Genomic DNA, 27,902 nt, shown 5'->3' with positions numbered 1-27,902 from the left:
GAAGAGGAAGAGACACCAAGGATGAGTGCACAGAGGAAAGGTCATGTAAGAACACAGGAAGAAGCCAAGGAGAGGAGACTCAGAAGAAACTAAACCTGCCAGCACCTTGATCTTGGACATCAGCCTCCCAAACTGTGAGACAATAAATTTTGGTTGTTTATACAAACAAAGAGATGTGACTGTGTTCCAATAAAATTTTATTTGTAACAACAGGTGCAGGCTGGATTTGTCCCATGCGCCACAGTTTGCTGTCCCTTGATCTACGGTATTTAAAGCTCTGTATATATAAAGTGAGACATCAGATTTGAAGTGTGAGCCTCCTTATATAGAACATCATTTATAGATTCAAGACACATTACTCCTACACCCTTTCTAGAAATTCAGCATGATAGATAAAAAGATTTAACTCTCATGTGCGACTTTGTGGTTTTAAAGACGTTATTTTTAAGGTTCCCCTCAGTGTATTTCCTTTAACTTATAGTAAGAGGTCATATTACATTAAAACATTTCACACATTTTCCACCTTTTTAGTTTTATGATGAGCATATTAGTATTCTAGCACTCATGGCATGCTAGAAGTGAAATATTTTCCACAGTTATATTTATAGGAGTTCTCTTTTATTCATTTATTCATGTTGAGGAATGCCTGTGTTTATGCTGAAATATTTCCCACATTAGATCCATTTGTTGGACTTCTTTCCAGTCAGAATTTCTTTGTGATTGGCACATAATAAAGGTTTCTCTCTCTTATGAATCCTTTGATGTTGAGCAAGGTATGCATTTACAGTGAAGGCCTTTCCACATTCCTCACACTGATAGGGTTTTTCTCCAGTATGCATCCTCTGGTGTTGAGTCAGATATGCACTCTGACCAAAGGTTTTCCCACACTCGTTACACTTGTAGGGTTTCTCTTCAGTATGAATTCTCTGATGTTGATTAAGGTGTGTACTTCTGCTGAAAGATTTGTCACATTTTTTGCATTTGTAAGGTTTCTCTCCAGTATGAATTCTCTGGTGTTGAGTAAGATGTGTGTTCCATCGGAAAGCTTTCCCACATTCATTACATTCAAAGGGTTTTTCTCCAGTATGGATCCTCTTATGTTGAATAAGGGATGACCTAGGACTATAGGCTTTGCCACATTCGGTACATTCATAGGGTTTCTCTCCAGTATGTGTTCTCAGATGTAAAGTAAGCTGAATGCTCTGGGTAAAAGCTTTCCCACATTCTTTACATTCAAAGGGTTTTTCTCCAGTATGAATCCTCTTGTGTTGCATTAGGGATGAGCTATGACTATAGGTTTTACCCCATTCGGTAAATTCATAAGGTTTTTCTCCAGAATGAGTTCTTAGATGCAGAGTAAGCTGAATGCTCTGAATAAAGGCTTTGCCACATTGATTACATTCATAGGGTTTCTCCCCAGTATGAGTTTTCTGATGCAGAGTTAGATGTGAACTTTGGCTAAAGGCCTTCCCACACTGATTACATTCATAAGGTTTCTCGCCTGTATGAATCCTCTGATGTGTGAGGCACGTGCTTTGGCTGAAGGCCTTCCCACATTCACTGCACTCATAGCGTTTTTCTCCAGTATGAGTTCTCTGATGTAGAATAAGGGATGAGTCCCAGCTGAACGACTTCCCACATACAGTATGCTCAAATGGTCGCTCCCCGGTGTGACATCTTTCATGTTGTATAAAGTGTGTCCCCCTGCTAAAAGATTTGCCACAATTTCTGCATTTGAAGGGCTTTTATCTAGCACCAAATTTCTGATATCTAAGAAGGTATGGGTTAACTCCAGTATGAGTACTCTGGTGTTGAGTGAGATCCAAACCACAGCCAAAGTATTTCCCACATTGGTCACATTTGTATGGCTTTTCACTTGTGTAGATTCTCTGATGATTACTTAGATCTAGGTTATGTGAAAAGCTCCTGCTGTAACAGTCATCTTTACACATTGTTTTCCCTGAAGGACTTGTGCTTTGAGTAACAAAGTTTGATTGCTGTTTAGGCTCAAATCCATTACCTTCATGAATGTTCTCCTGAGTCAGGATTTTCTTATGGGTAAATGCCATCTGCCCTGGATGGCTCTCGAAACAGCTAAGATATTCTGGGACTTCTCTGGTGAAGTAAAGGATTCCATTCCTTTTACCTTTGTTGATTATCATACCCTGGGAAAATTCTTCAGAAATTACTTGCTTCAGATTTGACTTTGCAATTCTAGATCTTGTCTCTTGGTCTGAAAGAAATAGAAAATGGAGGATATTTGACCATTTAGAGAGACAAAAAGTGTGAGCTAGTTGAAGCTACATATAATATGTTCCTATTACTTTTATTCTTTGACTCCCCAAACAGAGGTACGGTGCTTTGACTGATTTCCAATGTCATGGAAGCCTAGAGCCACTATGCACAGGAGCAAGGAAGAAAGGGACACACCAGTGGTTATAGGGGTGCTGCTAAGTGACACAAATGAGGACTGCCTTTCTGGAATGACTGAAGGGTAAAAACGGGGACTGAGAATGGACAAGGGGGCAGTAATGAGGGGAATCACTGGAATAAAGACCCGCAGAAGAAAAGCAGATCAGGGTATAACCCAATGTCACTGTGTGCCTGGGGCACTGTGAAATACCACCACTAATCTCTCAGCCTCCAACCTCTTCTCCCTATTTGCCCATTTTGTAAGCTGCCACAGTTAACTTCCTTGAAACACCAATTCACCAGGTCTGTAAGGATGGTCCCACACCACCCATTTTCCTGCTGCTATCAGAGGCAATGCATGGTCACTGTTGACTTGAGTAGGGGGGGTCAGAGTTAGCAAGTGGGCATAAAGGACTCATGCGGAATCCAATACAGTTGAGGGGGTGTGAGAAGACAAGAAACAGAAGAGTTGAGTGAGGTGGAGAGTGATTACGGAAAGTCCTGCTGAGGTTGAATGCAGCAGGAAGCAGAAATCCATGCTGTGGATGCTGGCAGGGAGTGGACGTGGTTACTGGACCACTCCTAGTACACTTACCTAACATTCAAGGTAGATTCAGAGGGAAGGAATGGTGATCAAACAGATGACAGGAAAGAGAAGGAGGTGAAAGTGGCATCCTTGCCCACTGAGGGGCTTCTCTAGAGAGGGCAGAATGCCTGGCAGCACGGGGGGAGGGGCACACCGGAGAGGAGGGAAGAAGAAAGTCAGCACAGTATTGGGGGGGGTTGGGGAGGGGCCCAGGTGGGCAGTACATTCCCCGCAGGAGCAGGACTCAGGCAGGAGAGGAACAGGAGTTTCTGTGCAGGGATTATTCTCGAGGCAGTCCTGATTTCCCCTGTGATTTCTCCTATGGCCTGTGCTTCTAGAAACTACTGGCTTTCTAGACAGCCTTGTGCATGAGCTCCCAGGCCTCCTTCCCATCTCTTCACCTGGAGAGGGGTCCCTAGGGATGTCCCTCCATGCCATCCATGCCGATCCACCTTGCTCCAGCCGGGAGATCACATCAGGCTTGAAATCCTGGCACCCTGCTCAGAAAAGACAAGAGGTGCAAATGTTGGGACAGTGACAAGCATGTGCCCAGGGCCTTGCCCTTATTTCCCTGTCTCCAGGACCTTTGCAGCATGAATGATGGGTGACCCTGGGGTGGGGGTGGGGGCAGCCTCAGCCTCCTGCTCCCTACCACGCAGAGGACAAGCAGTGGAAACACCCTGAGTCTGTGTCCTCTGAACATCAAAATATGGCCCCATGGGTCAGAGACCTCAGGGCCTTGGGACTCATGGTTTGGATAGAGAAGAGAAAGCAGACTCCTCATTCACCAACTCATATTGGCAGGGTAGGTACACACAGGCTTCAAGGACTGTTAGTGGACTGTGCCTCTCAGAGTCTAAAACACCTTCCCAGTCTCTGTTGCATCTTTTAAAATCATGCATATTTTCATTATAATCTATTATATCTGTGTTTATTTAACATAAAAATAATCACTTGCCAAGTTAAATTACTTAACATCTCCCCTCTTCCCATCAGCTAAGCAGAACCTGAGCAGATGGCATCTGTGTCCCCTGCCCCTCCCAGGGTGCTGCCATGGTGGGCCCAGGGCGACTCTTACCCAGGGAGGCCAGGCTCCTGTACTTCTCCAGCATGACCTCTCGGTACAGTGCCCTCTGAGCAGTGCCCAGGTGCTCCCACTCTTCCTGGGTGAACTCTACAGCCACGTCCTAGAATGTCACTGGGTCCTGAGACATTACCAGAGGCAGCGTTAGGCAGTGGGAATGCCATGCACAGCACATCACAGAGGGCAGCATCCCGGCAGGCAGGGGAAGATATATACAAAGAAACTGGCTTATATTGTGCTGAACACAAGACATTAGTGCATCTGGTTCAAGCAAGAACAAGACACCAACACTGAATCTGCTACTCTGATATTCTCCTGGAAGTTCTAGTCTGTGCAGTAAGAAATTCCAGAAGAGTAATGACAGCTACAGACAGTTATGAGACTCCCTGGGGTGATGTCAAGGGCAAAGAAGCAAATTGTCATTGAATCCAGAATCCAAGGAATATGCATTTATTCAGGGTAACAGACTGAATTGTGCTCCTTCTCCACCCGTCATGTGTTGAAGCCCCAACCCACAATGTGACTATATTTGTAGATATGGCCTTTAAAGAGACAGTTCAGGTTAAATGAGGCCATAAGGGTGGGGCCCTAATCTGACGGGTCCTTGTAAGAAGAGGAAGAGACACCGGGAGTGCATGTACATAGAGGAAAAGCCATGTGAGGACACAGAGAGAACGTGGCCCTCTACAAGCCAGGAGGAGACCTTTCACCTGATGGCACCTTGATCTTGGACCTCCTGCCTCTAGAACTGCGATAAAATGAATTTGTTGTTTCAGCCATGCAGTTGGTGGTATTTTGTTAAGGCAGCCCTGGCAGATGAACAGAGATCAAACATGTGCATTTGAACAGTCTATTGTTTAGGGGTGTATGTGGTAAGACCCTAAAGAAGAGCAAGAAGAAGATTCCTACAAATTCCAGGGTAGAGACTGTATTTGAAGGAGGAGGGAGAGGGATGTTGTTTTTAGGATGAAGAGACGGATAAAAAGGAAGTATATCTATTAAGTTATATGGAACAGGACAAAAGAGTTACCGGAAGCAAGGCTGGTCAGGGCAGCACAAACAACAGGGAACTAGGTGCTGTGATGTGCAGACTGATGCTGAGGGACAGCTTCTTGGTGGCTCTGCATCTCAACGGTGTGTGTCTTCCTTATTCTTCCACCCGCACGCAGCACACTCTCCTGGCCCTTCCTGCTCAGACCCCTGGCTCCTCCCCATCTTTCTCCTCCTTAAATGACTGGGGTCCACAGTCCTCTGCACCAACCGCCCCCCCTTGAGGTCTCCCTAGGCTCATCCTCTCCTGGGACCTCAGGACCACTTTTTGTCCCAAACTCCCAATGTGAGCTTTCAGGTCTGAATACATGAGTTGTCAGAACAGAGTGAGAGGAGAAGAGGAAGTCAAGGGCGAAGTTGGGCGGAACAGCGTCATTTCCATCACTGAGAACATGCCCTCCCCCACAGAGGTGGAGACCCCATGGGCAGAAATTCCCCAGGTAATAGTGGGTTCATCACCACAGCTGGAGACCCCGTGGGCAGTGGGGACTCTCTTCTCCATGAGACAGAGATTCTACAAGTGGTGGTGCCCACCTTGCCATGAATGGAGCCACCTCACCAAAGAAGATCCACGGATGTCGCCCATGGCCCAGGGCAGCAGAGACCAGGGGGCCAGACCTGTGAAGGCTGAGTCACATCATTGTAGGGCATCCTCACCAAAGCCATGAGAGGACAAAGCCTGAGAGATCTGACCAGGGTAGCAGCTACTTCAGAGCCCCAGTCACTGAAGCAGACACCCACGCAATCCCAAAATTCAAGACGGCAAAAGGACTAAAGCAGCCTGTTCACCAGCTGAGAACATGTCCCCCCAGTCTAGTCAGACAATGGCTGAGTAAACACTACGTTCTCCTTCATCTGGTTTAGTTCATCCAACAAGTACAAGTTGAAATGTAATCCCAGTAATGAGAAACTAAATACCGAAGCCTTTAAATTTTTGCAGATAATCAACTTGAGAATTTTGAAAAGATACTTTTAATTTATAATAAAATTTTACAACCTGATTTTTCGAAAAGTAAAAAGCTGCAAGTGCCTATTAATAGTTTTAAATGATTTTAATTAATAAGAATGAGTCAGGAAAGAATGAGTATGCAACATTATGTGTTACAAAAAACCACCTGTTCTTCAAACAAAATCCCGACCCATGTGGGCAGCAGGCTTTGAAAGTTAATAAATCCATCTAAAGATTTAAATGTAGACACAGACACTTGGTTTGGCTGTAAACTGATTCTTTGCTTCTGGTTAAATATGTAAGACACCTATGATAAGAAACTGTCTTATGTTCTTGATAATTCCTTTCAGAAGTTCAGTATCTAAAATAGAAAGGCACTTTTAAAGGTAGTGGTCACTTCCTTAACCATGTTCTTGAAGAATAAAGTCTTCAGGAAAGATCACAGAGGGAGAGGGACATTGTATATTTGTGTGTTGATTTTTCATTAAGAAAAAATGGAATGAAAGAACAGAAACTTTCAGTAATTGGGTAATATAATGAAAAATATTTTGTTGAACATATATTTTTCTAAATATTTGATGATAGGCTTGTCTGGAGAATATTCATAATGGCGACCAGGAATAAATGTGAAAAAATGTGAAAAAACTAAAATACTAAATATGAAAAAAAAGATTTAAATGGGAACAAACCAAGATTTTTTTTTTTTGTTATCGTTTGCTTTTTGTTTTTAATAAAAGAAGCCAAATGAGGGAAACTTGCCCAATTAGGCATTGGTCCAAAACTATGATTATTAAAACAACATTATATTTATGAAACCAGGCAGCCTAGATGGCCTGGAAATAGGTGCCAATTTAGACACAAACATGGCCTTTTTAGGCAGCAAAAGGAGATGGATCATTCAAAAATGGTACTGGACAACTGGCTAATCACCTGGAAAAAATAAAAAGAAGATACCCACCTTATACCATTCTTTTTTTTTTATTTTCTTGAGAGAGAGTGTGTGCACGTGGGGGTGGGGGAGGGGCAGAGGGAGAGGGAGAGAGAGAATCTTAAGCTGAGCATGCTGAGCCTGGAGCCTGACACGGGGCTCGATCTCACAACCCTGAGATCATGACCTGAGCTGAAATCAAGAGTCGACACTTAACTGACTGAGCCACCCAGGCACCCCCTTCACACCATTCTTAAGGACAAAATATATTAGTTTTTAAAGCTATGATAGTCACAATAGTTATATGGATTGAAAAGAATAACCTTGGGGAGGGCTGACACCAAGGCCAGGATCCATTCTAAAACCAGAGGCACACTTGAAAACAAAGAAATCAGATTTTCTGTACAACCTAAATAAGTTTGAATTTTCCCAACTAACTGGGAAAAGGAATTTGCAATATCTATTATTTTCAAAGGATTGATAATCTTCTATGTAAAAAGTTCTTATAAATCAGTAAGAATAAAACAAATAAGAGAAAATGGACATAAGATATGAGTGATTCACAGAAGAAATTCAAATGGTTAAAAAATACATGAAAAGATGTGTGTGCCTGGATGGCTCAGTCAGTTAAGTGGATAATTCTTGATTTCAGCTCACATCATGATCTCAGGGTCCTGGAATTGAGCCCCATGCTGAGTGGGGAGTCTGCTTGAGGATTCTCTCTCTTTCTCTCCCTTTGCCCCTCCCCCTGCTCATACACTGTCTCTCTAAAATAAATTTTCTTTTTCTTTCTTTCTTTCTTTCTTTCTTTCTTTCTTTCTTTCTTTCTTTCTTTCTTTCTTTTTCTTTCTTTCTCTTAAAGATTTGCCTTATTTTTTTGTCAGAGATAGAGAGAGAACAAGCAGGGGGAGCAGCAAGCAGAGGGAGAAGCAGCCTCCCCGCTGTGCAAGGAGCCCGATGCGGGACTCGATCCCAGGACCTGGGATCATGACCTGAGCCGAAGGCAGATGCTTAACCGACTGAGCCACCCAGGCGTCCCTAAAATAAATAATCTTTAAAAAAAGAAAAAAATATATGAAAAGATGTTCAAGCACACTAATGAAAATGTGAAATGGAAATTAAAGGAGTAACTTTTTTTTCCTTTACTGTTAAATTGGCAAAGATTAAAAACTTTGCTAGACTTCAGTTTCCAGTAATTGACTGATTGAGTATCCAAAAGTGATCTTCCAGCTGAGAACAAATAAAAATCCTGGATAAAATGTCTTTCAGGAAAAAACTATAAAACTTTACTGAGACATAAGAAGACTGATTACTAAAATGGCATACATTCTTTGCAAATTTATGATAAAATTAACTAAAATGCAAAATGAAATTTTTTACTTTGCTAAAAAAAGACACAAAAATTCATCTGGGAGGAAAATCAAGCCAAAAGGATTTTACAAAGCTAAAATTATTAAATTACCTTTGCTTCAGTTCAAAAACTGCTTTCATTTAAAAATAAATGACTGGCTGAACAGATAACCTCCAAACCTGGTTCTTGTATATTTACTAATTTAATATCATAAAGGTGATACTACAAATATCTGGAGGGCAAATTATTCAATAGATAGTGCTGAAGTCACTTGTATGCAACAAATTGGATAGCCCAGATGAACGAACAAATTTCTAGAAACACCCAAACTACTAAAACTCATTCAAGAAAAAATTAAAAAATCTGAGTAACAGGTAAGGAAATTGAATCAGTAATCAAAAATCTCCCAACAAAGAAAAGCCCAGGATCAGATGGCCTCACTGGTGAATTCTACCAAACACTTGAAGAAGAATTAACACAAGTTCTTCCAAAAATTGAATAGAAGGCAACATTTCCTAACTCAATCTTTGAGGCTAGATTTACCCTGATACTGAACCAGACAAGAAACTCTAAGAAAGGTACAGATCAACATCCCTTATGAATAAATATACAAAAACCCTCAATAAAGTGCTAGAAAATCGCATTCAGCGGCATATTACAAGGGCTATACAACATGACTAAGTGGGATTAATCCCAGGAATGTAAGGGTGGCTCAACATACAAAAAATCCAATCCACATAACACACCACATTAATGGAATGAAGGAAGAAAATTACATGAAATCTTAATTGATTCAGAGAAAGGATGTGACAAAATCTATCACCCTTTCATGATGAAAACACAACTAGGAATAGAAGGGAACTTCCTCAACATGGTAAAGGCCATATGTAAAAAAACCAACAGCTAACATCATACTTAATGGTAAAAGTCTGAAAGCTTTATCCTCCAAGATGAGGAATAAGACAAGAATGCCACTCTTGCCATTTCTATTCAACATACTACTACAAGTTCTAGAGAAAGCAATTAGGCAAGAAAAAGAAATAAAATGTATCCAAATTGGAAAGGAAGAAGTAAACCATTTGCAGGTGACATGATCTGATATGTAGAAACCCCTAATGATTCCATAAAAAAACTCACCAAAGTTTTAGGATATAAAATTAACACTGAAAAACTGGTTATATTTCAGGTGCAGAAAAAGCATGTGACAAAATTCAACATCTGTTCATGATACAAATTCTCAACAAATTGGTATAGAGGGAACATCATACTTAATGGTGAAAAGCTGAGAGCCTTTCCTCTAAGATCAGGAACAAGAGAAGGATGCCCATTCTTGCCACTTTATTCAACACAGTACTGGAAGTCCTAGCCAGAATAACTGGGCAAGAAAAAGAAATAAAAGGCATCCAAATTGGAATAGAAGGAATAAAACTGTTGCTATTTGTAAATGACATGATATTATATATAGAAAACCCTGAGGATGCCATCAAAAAAACTGTTAGAATTAATAAACAAATTCCGTAAAGATGCATGATCAACACAAAAAAATCTCTTGTGTTTCTATACACTAATAATGTACTATCAGAAAGAGAAATTAAGAAAACAAGCCCATGTACAATTACATCAAAAAGAATAAAACATCTAGGAATCCATTTAACCAACAAGGTGAAAGACGTGTGTATTGAAAACTACAAGACATTAAGGAAAGAAATTAAAGAAGACACAAATAAAAGGAAAGATATTTTGTGCTCATAGACTGGAAGAATTAATATTGTTAAAATGTCCATATTACCCAAAGCAATATACAGATTCAATGCAATCCCTATCAAAATTACAATGTGACAATTCTGTTTTCACAGAAATAGACCAATCCTAAAATTTCTATGACACCATAAAAGACCCCAAATAGCCAAAGCAATATTGAGAAAGAACAAGGCTGGAGGCATCGTATTCCTTGATTTCAAACTATATTACAAAGCTACAGTAATTAAAACAGTATGGTATCGGCATAAAAACAGACACATAGATCAGTGGAACAGAATAGACAGCACAGAAATAAGCCCATGCATATGTGGTCAATTAATTTATGACAGAGTAACCAAGAAAATACAATGGGGGAAAGGACAGTCTTTAATAAACGGTGCTGGGAAAATTGGACAGCCACACACAAAAGAATGAAATAGGACCACTATCTTACATCATACACAAAAGTTAACTTAAAATGGATTAAAGACTTGAATTAACACCTGAAACTCTAAAACTCCTACAAGAAAACATTTGAATCTGACACCAAAAGCAAAAACTACAAAAGCAAAAATAAACAGGTGGGACTACATCAAAGTAAAGAGCTTCTGTATAGCAAAGGAAACCATCATCAAAATGAAAAGGCAACCTACTGAATGGGAGAAAATATTTGCAAATATGTATTTGATAAGGGGCATTAATCCAAAATATATAAAGAACTCCTACAATTCAATAGTAAAAAAAAACAGATAAACAAATAATCAGATTAAAACATGGGTAGATGATCTGAGTAGACATTTTTCCAAAAACATACAGATGGCCAACAGACACATGAAAAGATGCTCTACATCATTAATCATCAGGGAAATGCAAATCAAAACCACAAGGAGATATCACCTCACACCTGTTAGAATGGCTATTATCAGAAAGACTAGAAATAATGAGTGTGGGCGAGGATGTAGAATAAAGGGAAACCCTCACACACTGTTGGTGGGAATGTAAATTGGTGCAGCCTCTGTGGAAAACAGTATGGAGGGTCCTCAGAAACTTAAAAGGAGAACTACCATAGGATCCAGCGATCCCACTTCTGGGTAGTTATACAAAGAAAACAAAAACACTAGCTCAAAAAGATATCCATACCCCTGTGTCCACTGCAGCATTATTTACAGTAGCCAAGATATGTAAGCAATACGAGTGTCCATTAATAGGTGAATGGATAAAGGTGTGGTGTATACATACAACGGAATATTACTCAGCCATCCCCACACAATGCCATTTGTGACAAAATGGATGGACCTTGAGGGAATTACGGTAGGTGAAATAAGTCTGGCAGAGACAAATACCAAATTATCTGTCTCATATGTGGAAAATCAATCAATAAATAAATAAACAACACCAAGCTCAGAGATACAGAGAATAGGTCAGTGGTTGCCAGAGGTGGGGGAGTGAGGAGTGGGAGAAATGGGTGAACTATTTTTTGTTTGTTTGTTTTGTTTTAGTTTAACTAAATTAGCTTTCTTTTTTAAAATTTTTAAAATTTATTTGAGAGAGAGAGAGAGCACACATACATGCATGTGAGTGTGGGTGGGGGTGGGGAGGGACAGAGGGAGAGGGAGAGAATCTTCAAGCAGACTCCCGGCTGAGCCTGGAGCCTGATGCCGGGCTCAATCCCAAGACCGTGAGATCATGACCTGAGCCGAAATTAAGAGTTGGCTGCTTAACCGACTGAGCTATCTAGGCACCCCTAAATAAGTTAACTTTCTAAAAAAGAAAAATTGGTTGTATTTCGACATACCACTAATGAAAAATACCAAAAAGAAATTAAGAACATGATTCCATTTACAATAGCATCAAGGAATAAATACTTAGGAATAAATTTAACCAAGGAGGTGTAAGACTTATACACTGAAAACTACAAAGCACTGTTGAAAGAAATTAAAGAAGACCAAAAGAAATGGAAAGACATCCTGTTCTCATGGACTGGAAGATTTAATATCACTAAGATGTCTATATTACCCAAAGCAATATAAGATTCAATGCAATCCCTATCAAAATCCCCATGGTGTTTTTGCAAAAATGGAAAAACCTATCCTAAAATTCATACAGAATTTCAAGGAAACCAGAATAGCTAAAACAACCTTGAAAAAGAAAAACAAAGTTGGAGGACTCACACTTCCTGATTTAGAAAACTACTGCACAACTATAGGGATCAAAACAGTGTGGTACTGGCATAAGGACAGACATGTAGACCAATGGAATGGCACTGAGAGCCCAGAAATAAACTCTCACCTTTATGGCCAATTGATTTTTGAGAAAGGTGCCAAGACTATTCACTGGGGCAATAGGCAGTGCAGGATAAACTGGATATCCATGTGCAAAAGAATGAATATAGACCCTTACCTTACACCATACACAAATATTAACATAAAGCAAATGAAAGACATAAATTTAAGAGTGAAAATGATAAAATTCAGAAAAAACATAAAGGCAAATCTTCATGACTGTGGATCTGACAAATGGTTCCTTAAATATAACATCAGAAGCACAGGAAATAAAATTTAAAAAAATAAATAAATTGGACTTCACCAAAACTTAAAAGTTTTGTGCATCAAAGGATACTATCAGGAGAGCAAAATGGCAATCCACAGAATGGGAGAAAATATTTGCAAATCATATATCTAGTAAGTGCTTAATATCCACAATATATAAAGAACACATACAAATTAACAACCACCAAAAAAACAAAAAACAAAAAACAAAAAAACAACATAAAAATGGACAGGAGCACTTGAGTGGCTCAGCTGGTTAAGCATCTGACTCTTGATTTCGACTCAGGTCATGATCTCAGGGTCCTCAGCATGGAGTCTACTTGGGATTCTCTCTCTCCCTCTGCCCCTCCCCCTGCTCATGCTCTCTCTCTCTCTCTCTCTCTCTCAAATAAAATCTTTAAATAAAAATAGAAATGGACAAAAGACTTAAATAGACATTTCTCCAAAGAATATATATATGTATATGTACATGTATACATACAGCCAATAAATACATGAAAAGATGCTCAACATCATTTGTTATTAGGGAAATACACATCAAAACCATAATGAAATTTTACTGCACATCTACCAGGATGGTTGTAATAAAAGCAACGGAAAATACCAAGTGTTGGTGAGACATGGAGGAACTGACACATTTATGCACAGCTGGTGGGAATGTATAATGGTACAGTTGCTGTAGAAAAGTTTGGTGATTTCCTCAAAAAGTTAAACACGGCACTACCATATACCCCAACAATTCCACTCTTAGGTATATGCCTCAAAGAATGGAAAACGGGGATTCAGATAGATACCTGTACACCAATGTTCACAACACCATTATTCACAATAGCTAACAAGTGGAAACAGTCCAAGTGTCCATTAACAGATGACTGGATAAACAAATGGGGGATATGCATACAATGAAATATTATCCCACCATAAAAAGGAGTTAAATTCTGATACATGCTACAACATATATTATATGTTAAGAGTGAGGAATTATCTCTTAGTTTATTTATTTTTTAAAAGATTTTATTTATTTATTTATTTATTTATTTATTTATTTATTTATATAGAGGAGCAGGAGGAGGGGCAGAGGGAGAGGGAGAGCGAAAGAATCTCAAGCAGACTCCATGCTAAACGCAGAGCCCAATGCAGGGCTCGATCCCATGACCCTGAGATCATGACCTGAGCCAAAACCAAGAGTTGGACACTTAACAGACTGAGCCACCCAGGCGCCCCTATTTCTTAGTTTATATAGTTTCTGTTTGGCTTGATGGTAAGTGGGTGGTGATAATTGGTGACAAGTGTACAATACTGTGAATGTAATTCACAATGGAGTGTATGCTAAAAAATGGTTAAAATGGCAAATTTTATGTTATACATATCTTGCCACAATAGAAAAAAGCAAAGTGATAACCTGTGTGTGTAGCATTCTACCACTTGGGTGAAAAAGAAATGGGTGAAGGATACAAATTCAGACGGTTGCATATGTATAAATTATCCCTAAAAGAATACACAGGAGGTTGTCTGCAGAGGACAACTGAGGGGCTGGGGACAGAAGTAGAAGACTTGCATTTCTCTGTTCACCCTTTCGTATGTTTGAATTCTCAATTATGTGCATGTATTACTTATTTAAAAATCTAATCACTTAAAAAATTCACAGAAGTGGGCTTTAAATAAACATTATGACCCCAATAAATAAACATGCAAAGGTCAGAAAGAATAAGCACACCCTCCCTGACTCCCACCTGCACAGAAAGCAAAGTCCTCAGCGTCACCTGTGCCTTGGCCATGTCCTCTTTTCCAGGAAAAGCTGCAGAGAGAGAGAGAGAGAGGACACGTGAGTGCCTGCTCCTGTGGGCTCAGAACTGTCCAGAGAGGACCGCTCACCTCTCCCCCGGCACCCCAACAGGGGCACAAAGGACACGATCACTTGTGCCCCTGGGGCTCCATACCGTGAAGAAAGAGTGGGGCTTTTTCCTTGGCTTTCTGGTCTTTTCTGACATCTGAGGCACTGACAGCATAGATCCCTTCTCTCTCAGGACCAGCTCCTCCCATAAAGAAAATTCCAGGCCCCGATGGCTTTCAATGATGAATGAATGCTATCGAACACTTAAAGGCAAAATACACAAACTCCATCAGAAAATCGAAAAGAGGGGTGCCTGGGTGGCTCAGTTGGTTAAGCGACTGCCTTCGGCTCAGGACATGATCCTGGAGTCCCGGGATCGAGTCCCACATCAGGCTCCCTGCTCAGCAGGGAGTCTGCTTCTCCCTCTGACCCTCCTCCCTCTCATGCTGTCTGTCTCTCATTGTCTCTCTCACAAATAAATAAAATCTTAAAAAAAAAAAAAAAAAGAAAATCGAAAAGAAGGGAATGCTTCCTAACTCATTTCATGAGGCCAACACAACCTTGCTATTCAAACTTGACAAATCATTACAAGACAATTAAAGACCAACACCAGGAACATAGATACAAAAATCCTCACCACATATCAGCAAATCAAAAGCATATGTATATATAAGTGTGCAGGTGTGTGTATATCTTCCAGTGGAGTTTATCCCAGAAAAAAAAAATGCTGGTTTAAGATTAGGAATTTTATGTAACTAATCACATTAAGATCATATTAAGAGAATGAAGGGGAAAATCATATCTTAATAGATGCAGAAAATCATTAGATAAAATTCTACACTTGTTCATGATTAAAATGCTCAGCACACCAGTAATGAACTTATTCAGTTGATAAATGGCATCCACAAAAAGTACCTACAACTCACATCATAATATATAATGACACATTTGATGTTTTAACCCTGATATTGGGAACTAGGCAAGGATGTCTGTTCTCACCATTTCTATTTTACATTGTACTTGAGGTCCTAGTCAGTGAAATAAACATGAAAAACTAAATAAAAAGCATAAATAGTAAAAGGGAAGAAGTAAAACTGTATTTGCAGTCAACATGATTTTCTCCATAGAAAAACCTAAGGAAGCCATAACACACCTTTAAAAATGAATAAACTAAGCAAGGTCATAGGATGTGAGAGTCTCCTGATTTCTTACTAACCTTAATACTCCAATCGCAGGCCATAGTTAAAATTCTTTATACTACATTTTCTCTGTTCATCTAACTGGCAGTTTCTGTCTCCTGGTTGGATACTTACTGATACAACTGTCACGGGAAAAAACTACTCTTGCCCTCTACTTCACTATATACAAGAAATTAATTTGAATTATATTGTAGATGTAAAGAGAAAAGCTAAAAATATAAAGTCTCCAGAAAAAATTATTGGAGGAAATCACTGTGACCTTGTGGTAGGCAAAGAATTCTTAAGTAGGACACAAAAATCACTAACTATAAAAGTTGATAAATTGGACTTCGCCAAAATTAAAAAATGTCTGCTCTATAAAAGACATCCTTAAGAAAATAAAGAGGCAACCATGCAGGAAAGGGTTAACTCTACATGCCTGGTTTGCTCGTGCCCTGCACATTCCCAAGAAAGGCATATTTTCAGAACTGGCCCCTGGATAGCTCCTGGGCACTGAGCTCCTAGAATGTTCTGTTGGATGAGAAGAGTGTTTTTGCAAGCCTGAGGCCTTGAGCCACCCTGTGCCAGATCGTCCAGATAGCTTACACTAACAGTGTGATTCATGGTGAACACCTACTTCCCATCTGGGGGTCTGGAGCTTTAGTAACTGAGGTCAGCCATGCAGCACCATACGCCTACATGGCTGACCTCCGATAAAAAAAAACACTGGACACCTAGACTTGGGTAAGCTTCCATGGTTGGTGACACTTTGCACATGTCACACACTACTGCCCGGGAAATTAGGTACATGCCTTGCCACTCCACTGGGAGGGGACACGTGGAAGGTTGTGCATGGTTTCTTCTAGACTTTGCCCCATGCACCTTTCCTTGTGCTGATTTTACTGTGCATTCTTTTGGTGTAATAGGCACTAACCATGAGGCAGTAACTTCTGAGTCCTGTGAGAGCCCTTCTAGTGGAACATCAAGCCTGACGGTGGCCCTGGGGATCCTTGAGACAGCAAGCCACAGACAGCAAGCCCTCGATATGTGGTAATGCAGACGTAATACATATAGACATACAAACACAGCAGTACAGAACACATACAGGGTAACATGAGCATATACACATATAGCACATACATGATAAGGTCTTACATCCAGAATATAGAAAGAGTTCTTAGAGCTCAAAAACAAGAGATCAACCAACCCAGGAAAAAATGGGCAAGGGACTTAGGCCTTCATAAAATCAGATATAAAAATGACGAAAAGCATATGAAAATATGCTCACCATCATAGCCATCGAGAAAATCCAAATGAAAGACATCGTGAGTCAGCACCATACCATTAGAAGGGCTAAGATTAAAAAGACTGACAATACCAAGTGTTGGCAAAGATCTGGAGCAAACACAACTCTTGCACATTGTTAGTGGGAATGTAAAATGGATCAGCCACTTTGGAAGTTTCAGAGTTTTTTTACAGTTAAATATATACCTGTCATATGAGCCACCAGCCGTTCCACTATTAGCTGTTTGCCCAAGAGAAATAAAATATATGTCCACAGAAAGGCTTGTACGCAAATGACCACAGCAGCTTTACTCATAAAAGCTAAAAACTAGAAGTTACTCAAATGCCCACTGGCAGGTGAACGAATATACAAACAGTGGTATGTTCATACAAGGAGTAACACAGAGCAATAAAAATGAATAAACTGCTAATACACACGTGATATGGAAGAATCTTGGAGACATTTACTTCAATGAAAATTTTTAAAAAGCCAGATGAAAAATGGTACATATAATATGGTTGAATTTCACGAATTTTGTTTTCTTTCTTTTTTTTAAGATTTTATTATTTATTTGACAGACAGCGAGCAAGCACAAGCAGGGGGAGTGGCAGGCAGAGGGAGAGGGAGAAGCAGGCTTCCTGCTGAGCAGGGAGCCCGATGCGGGGCTCGATCCCAGGACCCTGGGGTCATGACCTGAGCCAAAGGCAGACGCTTAACCGACTGAACCACCCAGGCGCCCCTCTTTTTTTATTTTTTTCTTTTTAATTGAAGTATAGTTGACACACAATCTGTGAAGTTCTAAAGCAAGTTCTATGATGACAGAAATCAGCCCGGTGGTTGCTTGAAGTGAGAAACACTAGGAATTGACTACAGAGAGGCATAAAGGAACTTCTTGGGATGTTACAAATGTTCCCTGTCTTAATTGGGGTGGTAGGCACACAGATTTATACACCACATTCCATCACATCCCATTTTATTTTATCTAAGTTATATGGCATTAAGTTGATTAAAAAGAAACTAGCTCCATGGGCACCTGGGTGGCTCAGTCGGTTAAGCATCCAACTCTTGGTTTCGGCTCAGGTCATGATCTCAGGGTCGTGGGCTCTAGAGTCTGCTTGAGATTCTCTCTCTCCCTCTCCCCCAATTCATGCTTTCTTTCTCAAATAAATGAATCTTTAAAAAAAGGGGGGGGATGAGACAAACCACTTGGGTACATGGGTATCTGGGAGAAAAGTGTTCCCGGCAGAGGGACTATCATGTGGAAGCATGCCTAGTGAGTTCCAGATACAGCAGAGAGGCGGGTGTGGCCGGAGCAGAGGGAGGGAGGGAGCGACCCCAGATGAGGCTGGAACTCAGAACCGGAGACCAGATGGCACAGGACCTCAGAGGCCATGGTGAGGCTCAGTCTGGAACAGGATCATCCTGCTGCTAGAGCAGAACCAGTAGAAGCAGGGAGACCAGGGAGGGGCTATTCCAACAATCCAGGGAGAGATGGTATCGGGCAGGGGAGAAGCTGAGAGGGGACAGAGTCTGGATACCTTGTGAAGAAAGTTTGCTTTTGGCTTTCGGCTCAGGGAGGCAAAGGTGGAACTTTCTTTGGTCGTCCCAAATCCGGGTTCATCCGACACCAGCCACCTCCGCCGTGCCGCCTAAGTTCGACCCCAACGAGATCAAAGTCGTGTACCTGAGGTGCACTGGTGGCGAATGCCCTGCCTGGGGCATGCCATACCAGGGGTGCACCGGTGGTGGTGCCCTGAGGTGCACCAGGGTGCCACGTCTGCCCTGGCCCCGAAGATCGGCCCGCTGGGTCTGTCTCCAAAAAAGGTTGGTGATGACATCGCCAAGGCAACCGGTGATTGGAAGGGTCTAAGGATTACAGTGAAACTGACCATTCAGAACAGACAGGCCCAGATTGAAGTGGTACCTTCTGCCTCTGCCCTGATGATCAAAGCCCTCAAGGAACCACCAAGAGACAGAAAGAAGCAGAAAAACATTAAGCACAGTGGAAATATCACTTTTGATGATATTGTCAATATTGCCCGACGGATGTGACACCGATCTTTAGCCAGAGAACTCTCTGGAACCATTAAAGAAATCCTGGGGACTGCCCAGTCTGTGGGCTGCAGTGTTGACGGCCGCCACCCTCATGACATCACAGATGACATCAACAGTGGTGCGGTGGAACACCCTGCTAGCTAACTACAAAGGAAAATGTTTCAATAAAGGATCATTTGACAACCAAAAAAAAAAAGAGTTTGACGGGGTTGGTGAAGGAATCAAATGTGGGATGTGAGAAACAAGGCAGAGTCAAGAAGTACTCCACGATTTTTGGACTGAGCAACTGGAAGAAAGGAACGATCATCTGCTAAGATGGGAAAGAGTGCAGGGGGAGGAGGAGGTCTGTGCACAGCGCAGGAGTCCTTTTAGACATGTTAAGTCCCAGGGTATTAGCTATCCAAATGGAAACGCCGAGTGGGCAGTCAGGTAGTGAGCCCGGAGCTCAGAACAGACATCTAAGCGGGAGATACAAATGTGGGCATCAGCAGCCCATGGGTGGCAGTGAAAGCCACAAGGCTGGATGACGTTTCTCCAAAGTGAGGGCAGCTAGAGAAGAGGGGAGGCTTCTGAAGATCCAGCCCTGAGGCCCTCTAGTGTTGGGGAGAGAGGTCTCTCATCTTAGGGGGAGATGAGGACCCAGCAGTGGAGACTGTGGAGTTCCTGGAGAGGCAGCAGGAGAGCCAGGAGGGGCGCTGTCCCCCCGCCCAGAGAAGACAGTGCTGCAGATGAAGCAACACAGCATTCGCTGGAGAACTTGACACGGACAGTTGGGGTACCACTGTAGGGGTGTAAGCCTGCTTAGAGTGGGTTCAAGACGACCTGGAGGAGAGCAGTTAGGGACAGCAGACAGAAACAACTTTTTGGAGGAGTTCTGGTATAAAGGCAAAAAAGAGGAACAGGGTGGTTGCTGGAAAGTGGGACAAGAGGGTTTTATTAACAGGGAGAGATCATACTTTCAAATTGGTAACTACCAACCTTACATCTGAGATCATTTTCGATCCTTGCTTAGTATTGATCCTATGTGAATGAATATGCCACTGGACTTACCAATCTCAAAGTATTACATTACGTAATTACTGAGATAATTAGCATAATCAGACTGGGAAAGCCCACAGGAATGTTTGCCAAAAAGGTAAGAGGAGCTCTGTCTGGGACTCGGGGGGTTAATATTTATCGTGCTTGTTTGGATTTTCCAACACTTCCCCAGCACGTGTGCATTACTTGTACTGGATGATTCTTTACAATAAAGCAGAGATAGTCTCAGCATGACTCATGAGACCCTCCTCATGGCCTATGTAGTTGCCCAGACACTGTCACTGTCTTTGGATATGCACAGGCTATTCCCTCTGCCTGTGGGCCTACTGTATGCCAGGCCCAGCCAAGCCGCTTCTCCCATTGGTCACTCAGGACCACGGCCCTGAGGGCAGGCCCCCCAACACAGTGCCCCACACAAGTGCTCAGGGGACGGATGCATAGCTAGACGGTGTCCTGTTATCCAGGTTTTGGATCATTGCTCCAAATACCTGGAAGAACTTCTGACTCTGAGCTCCTGACTCAAGCACCCCAGGCAGAAGGAAGAGAAACCCCAGGCAGGGGTGTTAGGAGCAGGCTTCTCAGAGATGCCCTTCCTGGACCAGGGGAGCCTGTCAGAACCCCAACTCAAGAAAGGAGACCCATCAGGGCATGAAAAGGCCCAGGCGACCCAGTGTTCTGTGGACTCCCAGGGTCTTTTCAACTTTTGTTCGCACTAACACCTTAATTATTATTTTAGTAATGTTTTTTAAATTTTTAAAAATCGTGGTAAAGATACTCATAACAAAAAATTCACCATTTTAACCATTTCTAAGTACAGTTCAGTAGTGTTAAGTATATTCACATTGCTGTGCAACCAATCTCCAGAACTTTTTCATCTCGCAAAACTGAAACTCTGCACCCGTTTAACAACAGCTTTCCGCACACCCTCCCCCTGGCCCCTGACAACCACCATTCCACTATGAATTTGACTACTCTAAGGACTTTATAGAAGTGGACTCATACACTATTTGTTGAGATGGGGCTTATTTCAGTTAGCATAATGTCTTGGAGCTTCATCCATGTCGTACCATGTGCCAAAACTTCCTTTTTTAAGGCTGAACACCATCGTGCCTTGTATGGATATACCGGTTTGCTTGGCCGTTCATTTGTGGCTGGACGCACGGGTTGCTTCCACCTCTTGCTATTGTGACTGGTGCTGCTATAAACCTGGTGTGCAAGTATCTCTTTCAGATCCTGATTTCAGTTCTTTCGGATACATACCCAGAGATTATATGGTGGTTCTAGTTTTAATTTTTTTAAGAAAAGTTAAAGAACTTCCATACTGTTTTCCACAGTGGCTGCACCATTTTACATTCTCACCAACAGTGTAAAGGTCCCAATTTCTCCCCATCCACACTAACGTGTTATTTTTTGGGTTTTTTTGTTTTTGTTTTTGATTTATAATAGCCATCCTAATGGGTGTGTGGTTATCTTTAAAAGATTTTGATTGTGAAACACACATACAGTGCGTGCAAGAACCTTACACTGGACCGGACAGTTGTATAGAGAACATCCATGGAATTCTTGACACAGGTCATGAAATAAATACTAATGGTGTCCCCGAAACAGCCCCTGCCCTGTCTATTTCTCTTATCATCTCTCTCCCTCACCTCCCTACACTCCCCAGCTAAACACGCTTCTGGCTTTTACAGTAATACCTTCCTGCTTAACTTTACAGTTTTACCACAACCTTACACCATAAACAACAGTTTCTATTTGGCCAGTGTTTGACCTTGGCATAAACGAAATCGTTTTGTGTGTTACTCTTTTGCTTAACTTTGGGTAGGTAAGATTCATCAACGTTCATACAGCTCTCATTTCTGGGTTTTCCGTATAGAATTTCACAGCAGGAAAATTCACCTTCAGTCTCTTCCAATACAAATCCACAGACAGAGAGTGACGCTGTACCTGTCTCCTGGGGCTTCCAGGCAGGGGTCTCCATGGCGCCGCCACTCGGCAGCATTCCCCGGAGGGGTGGGCAGCTCTGCAGCCTCCTGGGGCTCAGCGACAGCCTGCAGGGGAGCCCCGGGGGGTCGCACACGCAGTCCCGGCTGCACAATCACGCACGCGGAGCCCCCTGCGCCCCCCCTCAAGGTCGGGGTCAGGCAGGCTCAGCAAGCGCCCCACACCCCATCACTCGGGCCCCACACACTCAGGCCGGCTTCGGGCTCAGCTGCTGTGAACTAGAGGGCGCGGAGCCCGGCCTCCAAGACAGGTCCCGGGGCTGACCGCCCTCCCAAAAACGCCCAGCGACAGCCACAAAAGAGCAGCCCAAAAACAGCCGTGGGAAGGTGCGCCTGCGCGGACCTAGCGCGAACTACAACTCCCGGGAGGCTTTGCGCTGCGCAGACAGCGGACTCCATTTCCCAGATGCTCTGACCACCGACCAAGAGGAGCTTGTAGCACAGCTTTCTGGGAAGTGTAGTTCCAGTGTCAGGCTGGACGGCAGCGCGTGTGTCTAATTGCAGGGGTGTCCAGAAGATGGTGCCGAGGAACATGGAATGATTCTGTCAGTTCGTCCAAGTATCCAGGTGGATTCGGGTGGGTCCCAGTCCATATCCATCTTTGCAGAAAAGGCTCATGCACCTCATGCCCTAAGGATACTAGTGGTGGTGGGTTTTACCAGGCTTCCTGCCCCTGCTGCCCCTAACCTGAGGTCGCAAGGAGGGCAGGGGAAGGGGTAGGGAAATCCTCAGCCCTGCTCTCAGGCCCAGTGATCCTGATGCTGGTCCCTCCTCACGAGAGGGGAAGGAGGGTCTGGTCCAGCCTTGACACAGTGCTCGAACAATTTCACCCTTCTTGACTTGAATCCCAGGTTCAGCTTTGGCCCCAAGCTGTACCCAGCCAGCACCAGCACAACCCTGCTGTGGTTGCTGGCCTCCAGAATGGCCGCTGTAAAGCTCGTCTCCTGGTAGGGACATCTTTGTGTAATACTTCCAAACTGAGTAGGGATGACTTGTGTAACAGAAATAATGTTGGGGATATACTGGTGTGTGAATTGTGAAGCTAGGTCACGAAAGACATTGATTGAAGCTTCAGCCTTGCTGTCTTGGATCACTCACTCTCGGGGAAGCCAACACCACATCTTAAGTATACTTGAGCAATCTGGAGAGTTCCACATGGGAGGAAACTTGGGCCACCTGCCTACAGCCAGCAGCAACTGCCACCCACAGAAGGATTGATCTTGAAAGTGGACCCCCCAGCCCTCATGACATTTTAACTGCAAACTTATAAAAGATCTCGAGCCAGAGCAAGCCAAGAATAGCCAGACGTGAGGTACAAGAATATAAGTTTATTGTTTTAAGTCACCAATTCAGGGGTAATTTGTTGTACAGCAATAGATAACAAGTACAGGTAAAAGTAGTATATATAATTAAAGCAGATAACTAAATCCAGTGTTTAGAAATAGGATGCTGTGGCCTCAAAAACTGGATTGTGGGAGAAGTTTTGGAACCAGCAAAGAGCAGAAGCTAAAAGGAATTTGAGAAGAGTGGTAATGAAAGTATAATTGCCTTTGAAGGATCTATTTAGAAGAAGTCTGATGGCCTTGAAGGATACTTCAGATGATGGGGTGCCTGAGGGGCTCAGTCAGAAGATCATGTGACTCGATCTTGGGGTCGTGAGTTCAAGCCCCATGTTGGGGGTAGAGATTGCTTAAATTAAAAAATATTTTTTAAAAAGGATACTTTGGAAGAGCTTAAGGAAATGGAGGAGAATGTTGGACATTGGAGAGATGGGAGTCCTTGCTGCATAGTGGCAGAAAGTTTAGCAATGCAGTCACCTGTAGTAACATGGAAAGCAGAAAAGGTACCTAACAAACTGGGTGATCTAGCTAAGGAAATTTCCCGACAGAGTGTTGAAGGTGCTTCCTGGCTTCTTGCTGCTCATAGGAACATAGGAGAGGGGAGAAATTCACCATTAAACAAAAAGGAGTGAGGTATTGCTGCGTCTGAAAATTCCCAGGCTCTCCAGATGGCAAATGATGCTGAAATCAGGAAATGGTTTACAGGCAAAGATTAAATCTAGGGCACAGTCAGGAAAAATGCTATGAAGATGAAGTTATATGAAAAGATGCTCAATATCATTAGCCATCAGGGAAATGCACAAAACTACCCTGAGGTACCACTTCACACCCCCTCCAGAATGGCTATAACCAAAAGAGGTAGTAACAAGTAGTGGCAAGGATGTGGAGCAATTGGTACCCTCATACATTGCTGTTGGGAATGTAAAATGGTACAAAAATGCCTTGGAAAACAGTCTGGCAGTACCTCAAAAGGCTGAAAACAGAGTTACCATATAACCCAGCAATTCCACTCTTAGGCATATACCTAAGATAAATGAAGACTTATGTCCACACAAAAACTTGTACATGAATGTTCATAGCTCTCCTATTCATAGTAGCCAAAAGGTGGCAACAACCCAAATGTCCACCAAATGATGAATGGATAGATAAAACGAGGAATAGCCATACAATGGAATATTAGTCATTGAAAAAAGGGATAAAATATTGATACATGCTACAATATGGATGGATCTTGCAAATATTATAGTAAATGAAAGAATAGAGTCATAAAAGACCACACGTTGTATGGCTTCATTTATATAAAATGGACAGAGTAGGCAAATCTATAGAGACAGAAAGTAGATTAGTGGTTACCTAGGGCTGAGAATCTGGGGAAAATAGGCAGTGATTGCTAATAATTCTGGGGGGGGTATTTGTTTGAGAGGTGATGAAAATATTCAAAATTGACTGTGGTGATGCTTACACAACTCTGTGAATATACTAAAACCCATCAAATTGTTCATTTTAAATGGGTGAATTATGTGGACTGTGAGTTAAATCTTAATAAAGCTTTTAAATTAAAAAAAGAAATTATAGAATTATTTGTTATGAACTGAGAAAAGTCTAAGTGTGGTGCCTCAGAAAGCTATTCAAACCAAAGAGCTTCTTAGAAGCATAAGTATGTTGTCTTTTGGGCAACTCAGTGTAAGTCCACAGTAAAAAAGGGCTTATTTCAAAGAGATTTCTGGGTGTGGATTTTGTCCAGTTGAGTAAACTCCATTAAGATTCAACAGAGACCTGCACTACTTTTAAGAGAATTATATTGGCAAAAGTGCTACCAGCTTGGACTAAAAGGGAGAGACAGTACGAAAGGAAAAGAGGCCTTCTAATGTTCAAACGTTTCTATAGGATGAGAATCAGACTGATAACACAGTCTGTATGTCTTCATGTATTTGTGTTCTGTGTGAGTTTGTGTACCACTGCAGCCCTTGCAGATCTACCAGAATGATTGTGTATGCACACTGTGGCTCACGGTTCTCATCTGTGCTCTCTCTGGGGGCATGTGCTTCTATGTGACACTGTAAGCACTTCCCTATTTACAGGACAGAATGTGGGTCTGTGTGCTGGCCGCTATCTCACAGTCTGGTCTGTCGGGGGGGGGGGGGTTGTGACTGTGTACGCATGCATCTGCGTACAAGTGACATCATCTCCTGCAGGTCTGGGCCACGTGTAACTCTGTTCGCTTCTACTTGTGACTTCTATCTCATGGTCTGTACACACATGCACCTGAGTGTTATCTGATGGCTCCTGTCTCACAGTTCTGGTTTGCGTCTCCCTGTGTGTGTGTGTGTGTGTGTGTACATGTGTGTGCTTGGCGGGTGAGTGTGGAGAATGCAGATCGTGTGACCTCGGAGTGAGAAAGATAAGACTCTAGAGACACCTGCCAGGTCCTGAGGGATCCTGGCTGTTGACCTACTGTTTGTTCCCATCCTCAAGGGTGGGAGTGGGTCCATTTGTCTTTTCCCAGAAAATCAGGTCCTTTGCTTGAGACCACCCAGAACAGGAGGGAAGGTGCCCTCAGGAAGCCCCAGCTGCTGCCCTTGACCCCGGGCTTTTCTTCTGATGGCAGTGGGGGTGAGTTATGAGGGGAAGAGTCTGCAGAGGTACATAACTGCCCCTGCCTCCCTATCCTGGATAGAAACGTGGCCACCCTGAGGGTCTGCCACACACATGAAAGGGTGAGACATCTGCTGGGTTTTTTTCTGGGAACGGCCATGGCAAGATGTGGGGACTCTGGGCACAGAAATAAGGACATGGGTAGGGTGCACCAGGGGGCCAGTACTGCCCACTCTTCACTTGGTGGGGACACAAGGCCAGTGTGCCAGGCACTAGGGGCTGTCCAGCTAGAAGGAAGAAGCCAAATGATTGTGCCATCCTGGGACAGGAGGGGCCATATAATCAAGAGACCTGGGACTAAGGCCCTTGCTTTGCTGACCAAGGACAAGTGAAGTTCAGTGAGGGTGTCAGAAGCACATTTTTTGTATTTCTCCCTGGAGTCCTTTAAGCATCAGGGCCAGGACATGATGGTGAGGGGCAGGCAGGTCTCCAGGCAATTCCTGCTTTCACCTGCCTTTCCATGAGTCCTATGGACCTGGACACTTTGGGGTAAACCCCAGGTGAGAGGGCTCCTCCCTGGGCTCAGCCTCTACTCCCCTTCTCCCTGGGAGCAGCTTGAGAATAAAGAAAGAGAGACGGAGAGAAGGAGAAGAAGAAGAAAAAAGGAAGGAAGGAAGGAAGGAAGGGAGGAAGGAAGATTGGACAATAAGCTTTAGTTATCTCAGACATACGGGAAAGACCCAAAAAAAGTGATTATCAGCCAACAATGCCTATTTTTACTTCTTCCTGATCAAAAATATGCCCACCCATCTGGATGACTGACATACGTCAGAGTGCCTTCCCTGCCAGAGGTCCCCCCTTGCCTGGCCTTGGCTTTGGGGGCCAAAGGCAGCCAGGCCTGGTTCCCAAGCTAATCCCCCTTGGGCTGGGAATTCTGATGGGAGCAGCCAGTGTGCCCAGTTGGACTGAGGGTCCTAGAGGACTGCGGGGCCAGGAGTCATTAGACGCTCCCACAAGGAGGGTACTTGGAGGAGGAGGACCTGCGCAGTCCCAGAGAGAGCAGGTCAGCACAGTCCTAATTCCTGCAGGCCCCATTCTCAGCTCCAGCCCCCAGGCACCTTGGCTCTACTTCCTGCCTCTGAATTCTGTGAGCCTCTCTTGAACCCCACAGTAAACTGTGTCTGTCTTAAACTAGCCTGAGACCCAAAGAGCTCTGTGGGTGATTACCGGTAAGACAGCTACTAACATTTCCTCCTATCTCCGTAAGTACAGGCTACATCTCCCTGCAGGAGGGCATTCTGTTGCTATAAGAAAACCACCCCAAATTCAGTGATGTAAAACTACCATTTTATTGTGTTCATGGGTCCTGTGAGCCAGGAATTAAGATGGGGCATGGGGGCTCATCTCTGCTCCACAGTGAGCAGACTGAGGTCTCAGCCAGGTAGACTGTCATAGTTCGAGGTGACTTCATGGTTGATGGTTGGAATTATCTGGAGGCTTTATCACTGGCATGGCTGGCAGCTGGGTGGGAAGACTCAAAGATGGCATTCAGCCTGGACTCAACCTAAGAACCTAATCACGGTCTCTTCATGTGGTGTGGGCTCCTCCCAGCATGGTGGCCAGGTTCTGGGGAGTGTCCTGCAAGAGAGCAATGTCCCAAAAAGCCACACAGACTTTTATGACTCGGTCTTGGGAGCCACACAGCATCACTCCCACCATAGTCTGTTGGTCAAAGCAGTCACGAACCATCCCAGATTCAAAGGGAGGGGGCATAGAGTCCACCTCTCAGTGCGACGTTTGTCAGAATGTTTGTGGCCATTTTTAAAAACCACCACAGTTTACTCTCTGACCAAAAAGTATTTACCTTCATTCTTCCCGCATGCAAAATACACTCACCCCTTGCAAGCCCCACCCCCAAGTCTTAT

At 43.1% G+C, this 27,902-nt stretch overlaps 1 protein-coding gene, 2 long non-coding RNA genes and 1 pseudogene across 4 annotated transcripts in view; 1 reads left to right on the top strand and 3 right to left on the bottom strand.

Annotated features, from left to right (window-relative positions):
• Positions 1–22,377, bottom strand: part of LOC144379901 (uncharacterized) — a 42,307-nt gene extending 19,930 nt beyond the window's left edge. Inside the window, exons 1-4 of one of the 2 annotated variants that reach the window (XR_013443417.1) lie at positions 21,987–22,377; positions 14,383–14,447; positions 4,077–4,203; positions 3,400–3,495 (exon numbers count right to left, since the gene is read on the bottom strand). This is a non-coding gene — a long non-coding RNA (uncharacterized LOC144379901). Of the gene's footprint in view, positions 1–3,219; positions 3,496–4,076; positions 4,204–14,382; positions 14,448–21,986 lie in introns of those variants that run through there. The other variant, XR_013443416.1, reaches the window with a different exon arrangement.
• The window catches only part of LOC118521678 (uncharacterized), a 217,213-nt gene that overhangs the window by 180,647 nt on the left and 8,664 nt on the right, over positions 1–27,902 (bottom strand). The gene's annotated exons all lie outside the window — the stretch shown is intronic.
• Positions 181–2,069, bottom strand: LOC144379865 (uncharacterized). The gene is made up of 2 exons (XM_078060476.1): positions 1,791–2,069; positions 181–1,595 (listed from the first exon to the last, which is right to left on the bottom strand). The coding sequence occupies exons 1-2, from the start codon at positions 2,067–2,069 to the stop codon at positions 675–677; spliced, it is 1,200 nt and encodes a 399-aa protein (XP_077916602.1). The 3' UTR covers positions 181–674.
• LOC144379864 (large ribosomal subunit protein uL11 pseudogene) lies at positions 18,651–19,180 on the top strand (annotated as a pseudogene).

The sequence above is a fragment of the Halichoerus grypus genome, chromosome 13 (genome assembly GCF_964656455.1).
Source record: "Halichoerus grypus chromosome 13, mHalGry1.hap1.1, whole genome shotgun sequence".
Classification (NCBI taxonomy): Eukaryota; Metazoa; Chordata; class Mammalia; order Carnivora; family Phocidae; genus Halichoerus; species Halichoerus grypus.
Note: the sequence above shows the minus strand (reverse complement) of the source record. Positions and strands in the feature narration are given on the sequence as shown.

Coding starts and splice junctions, on each gene's coding strand:
- LOC144379865 (XM_078060476.1), bottom strand. CDS start 2,069: ATGGCATTTACCCATAAGAAAATCCTGACTCAGGAGAACATTCATGAA. Junction 1,596..1,790: donor ACCAGAGTACTCATACTGGA/GTTAACCCATAC, acceptor ATTCTACATCAG/AGAACTCATACTGGAGAAAA.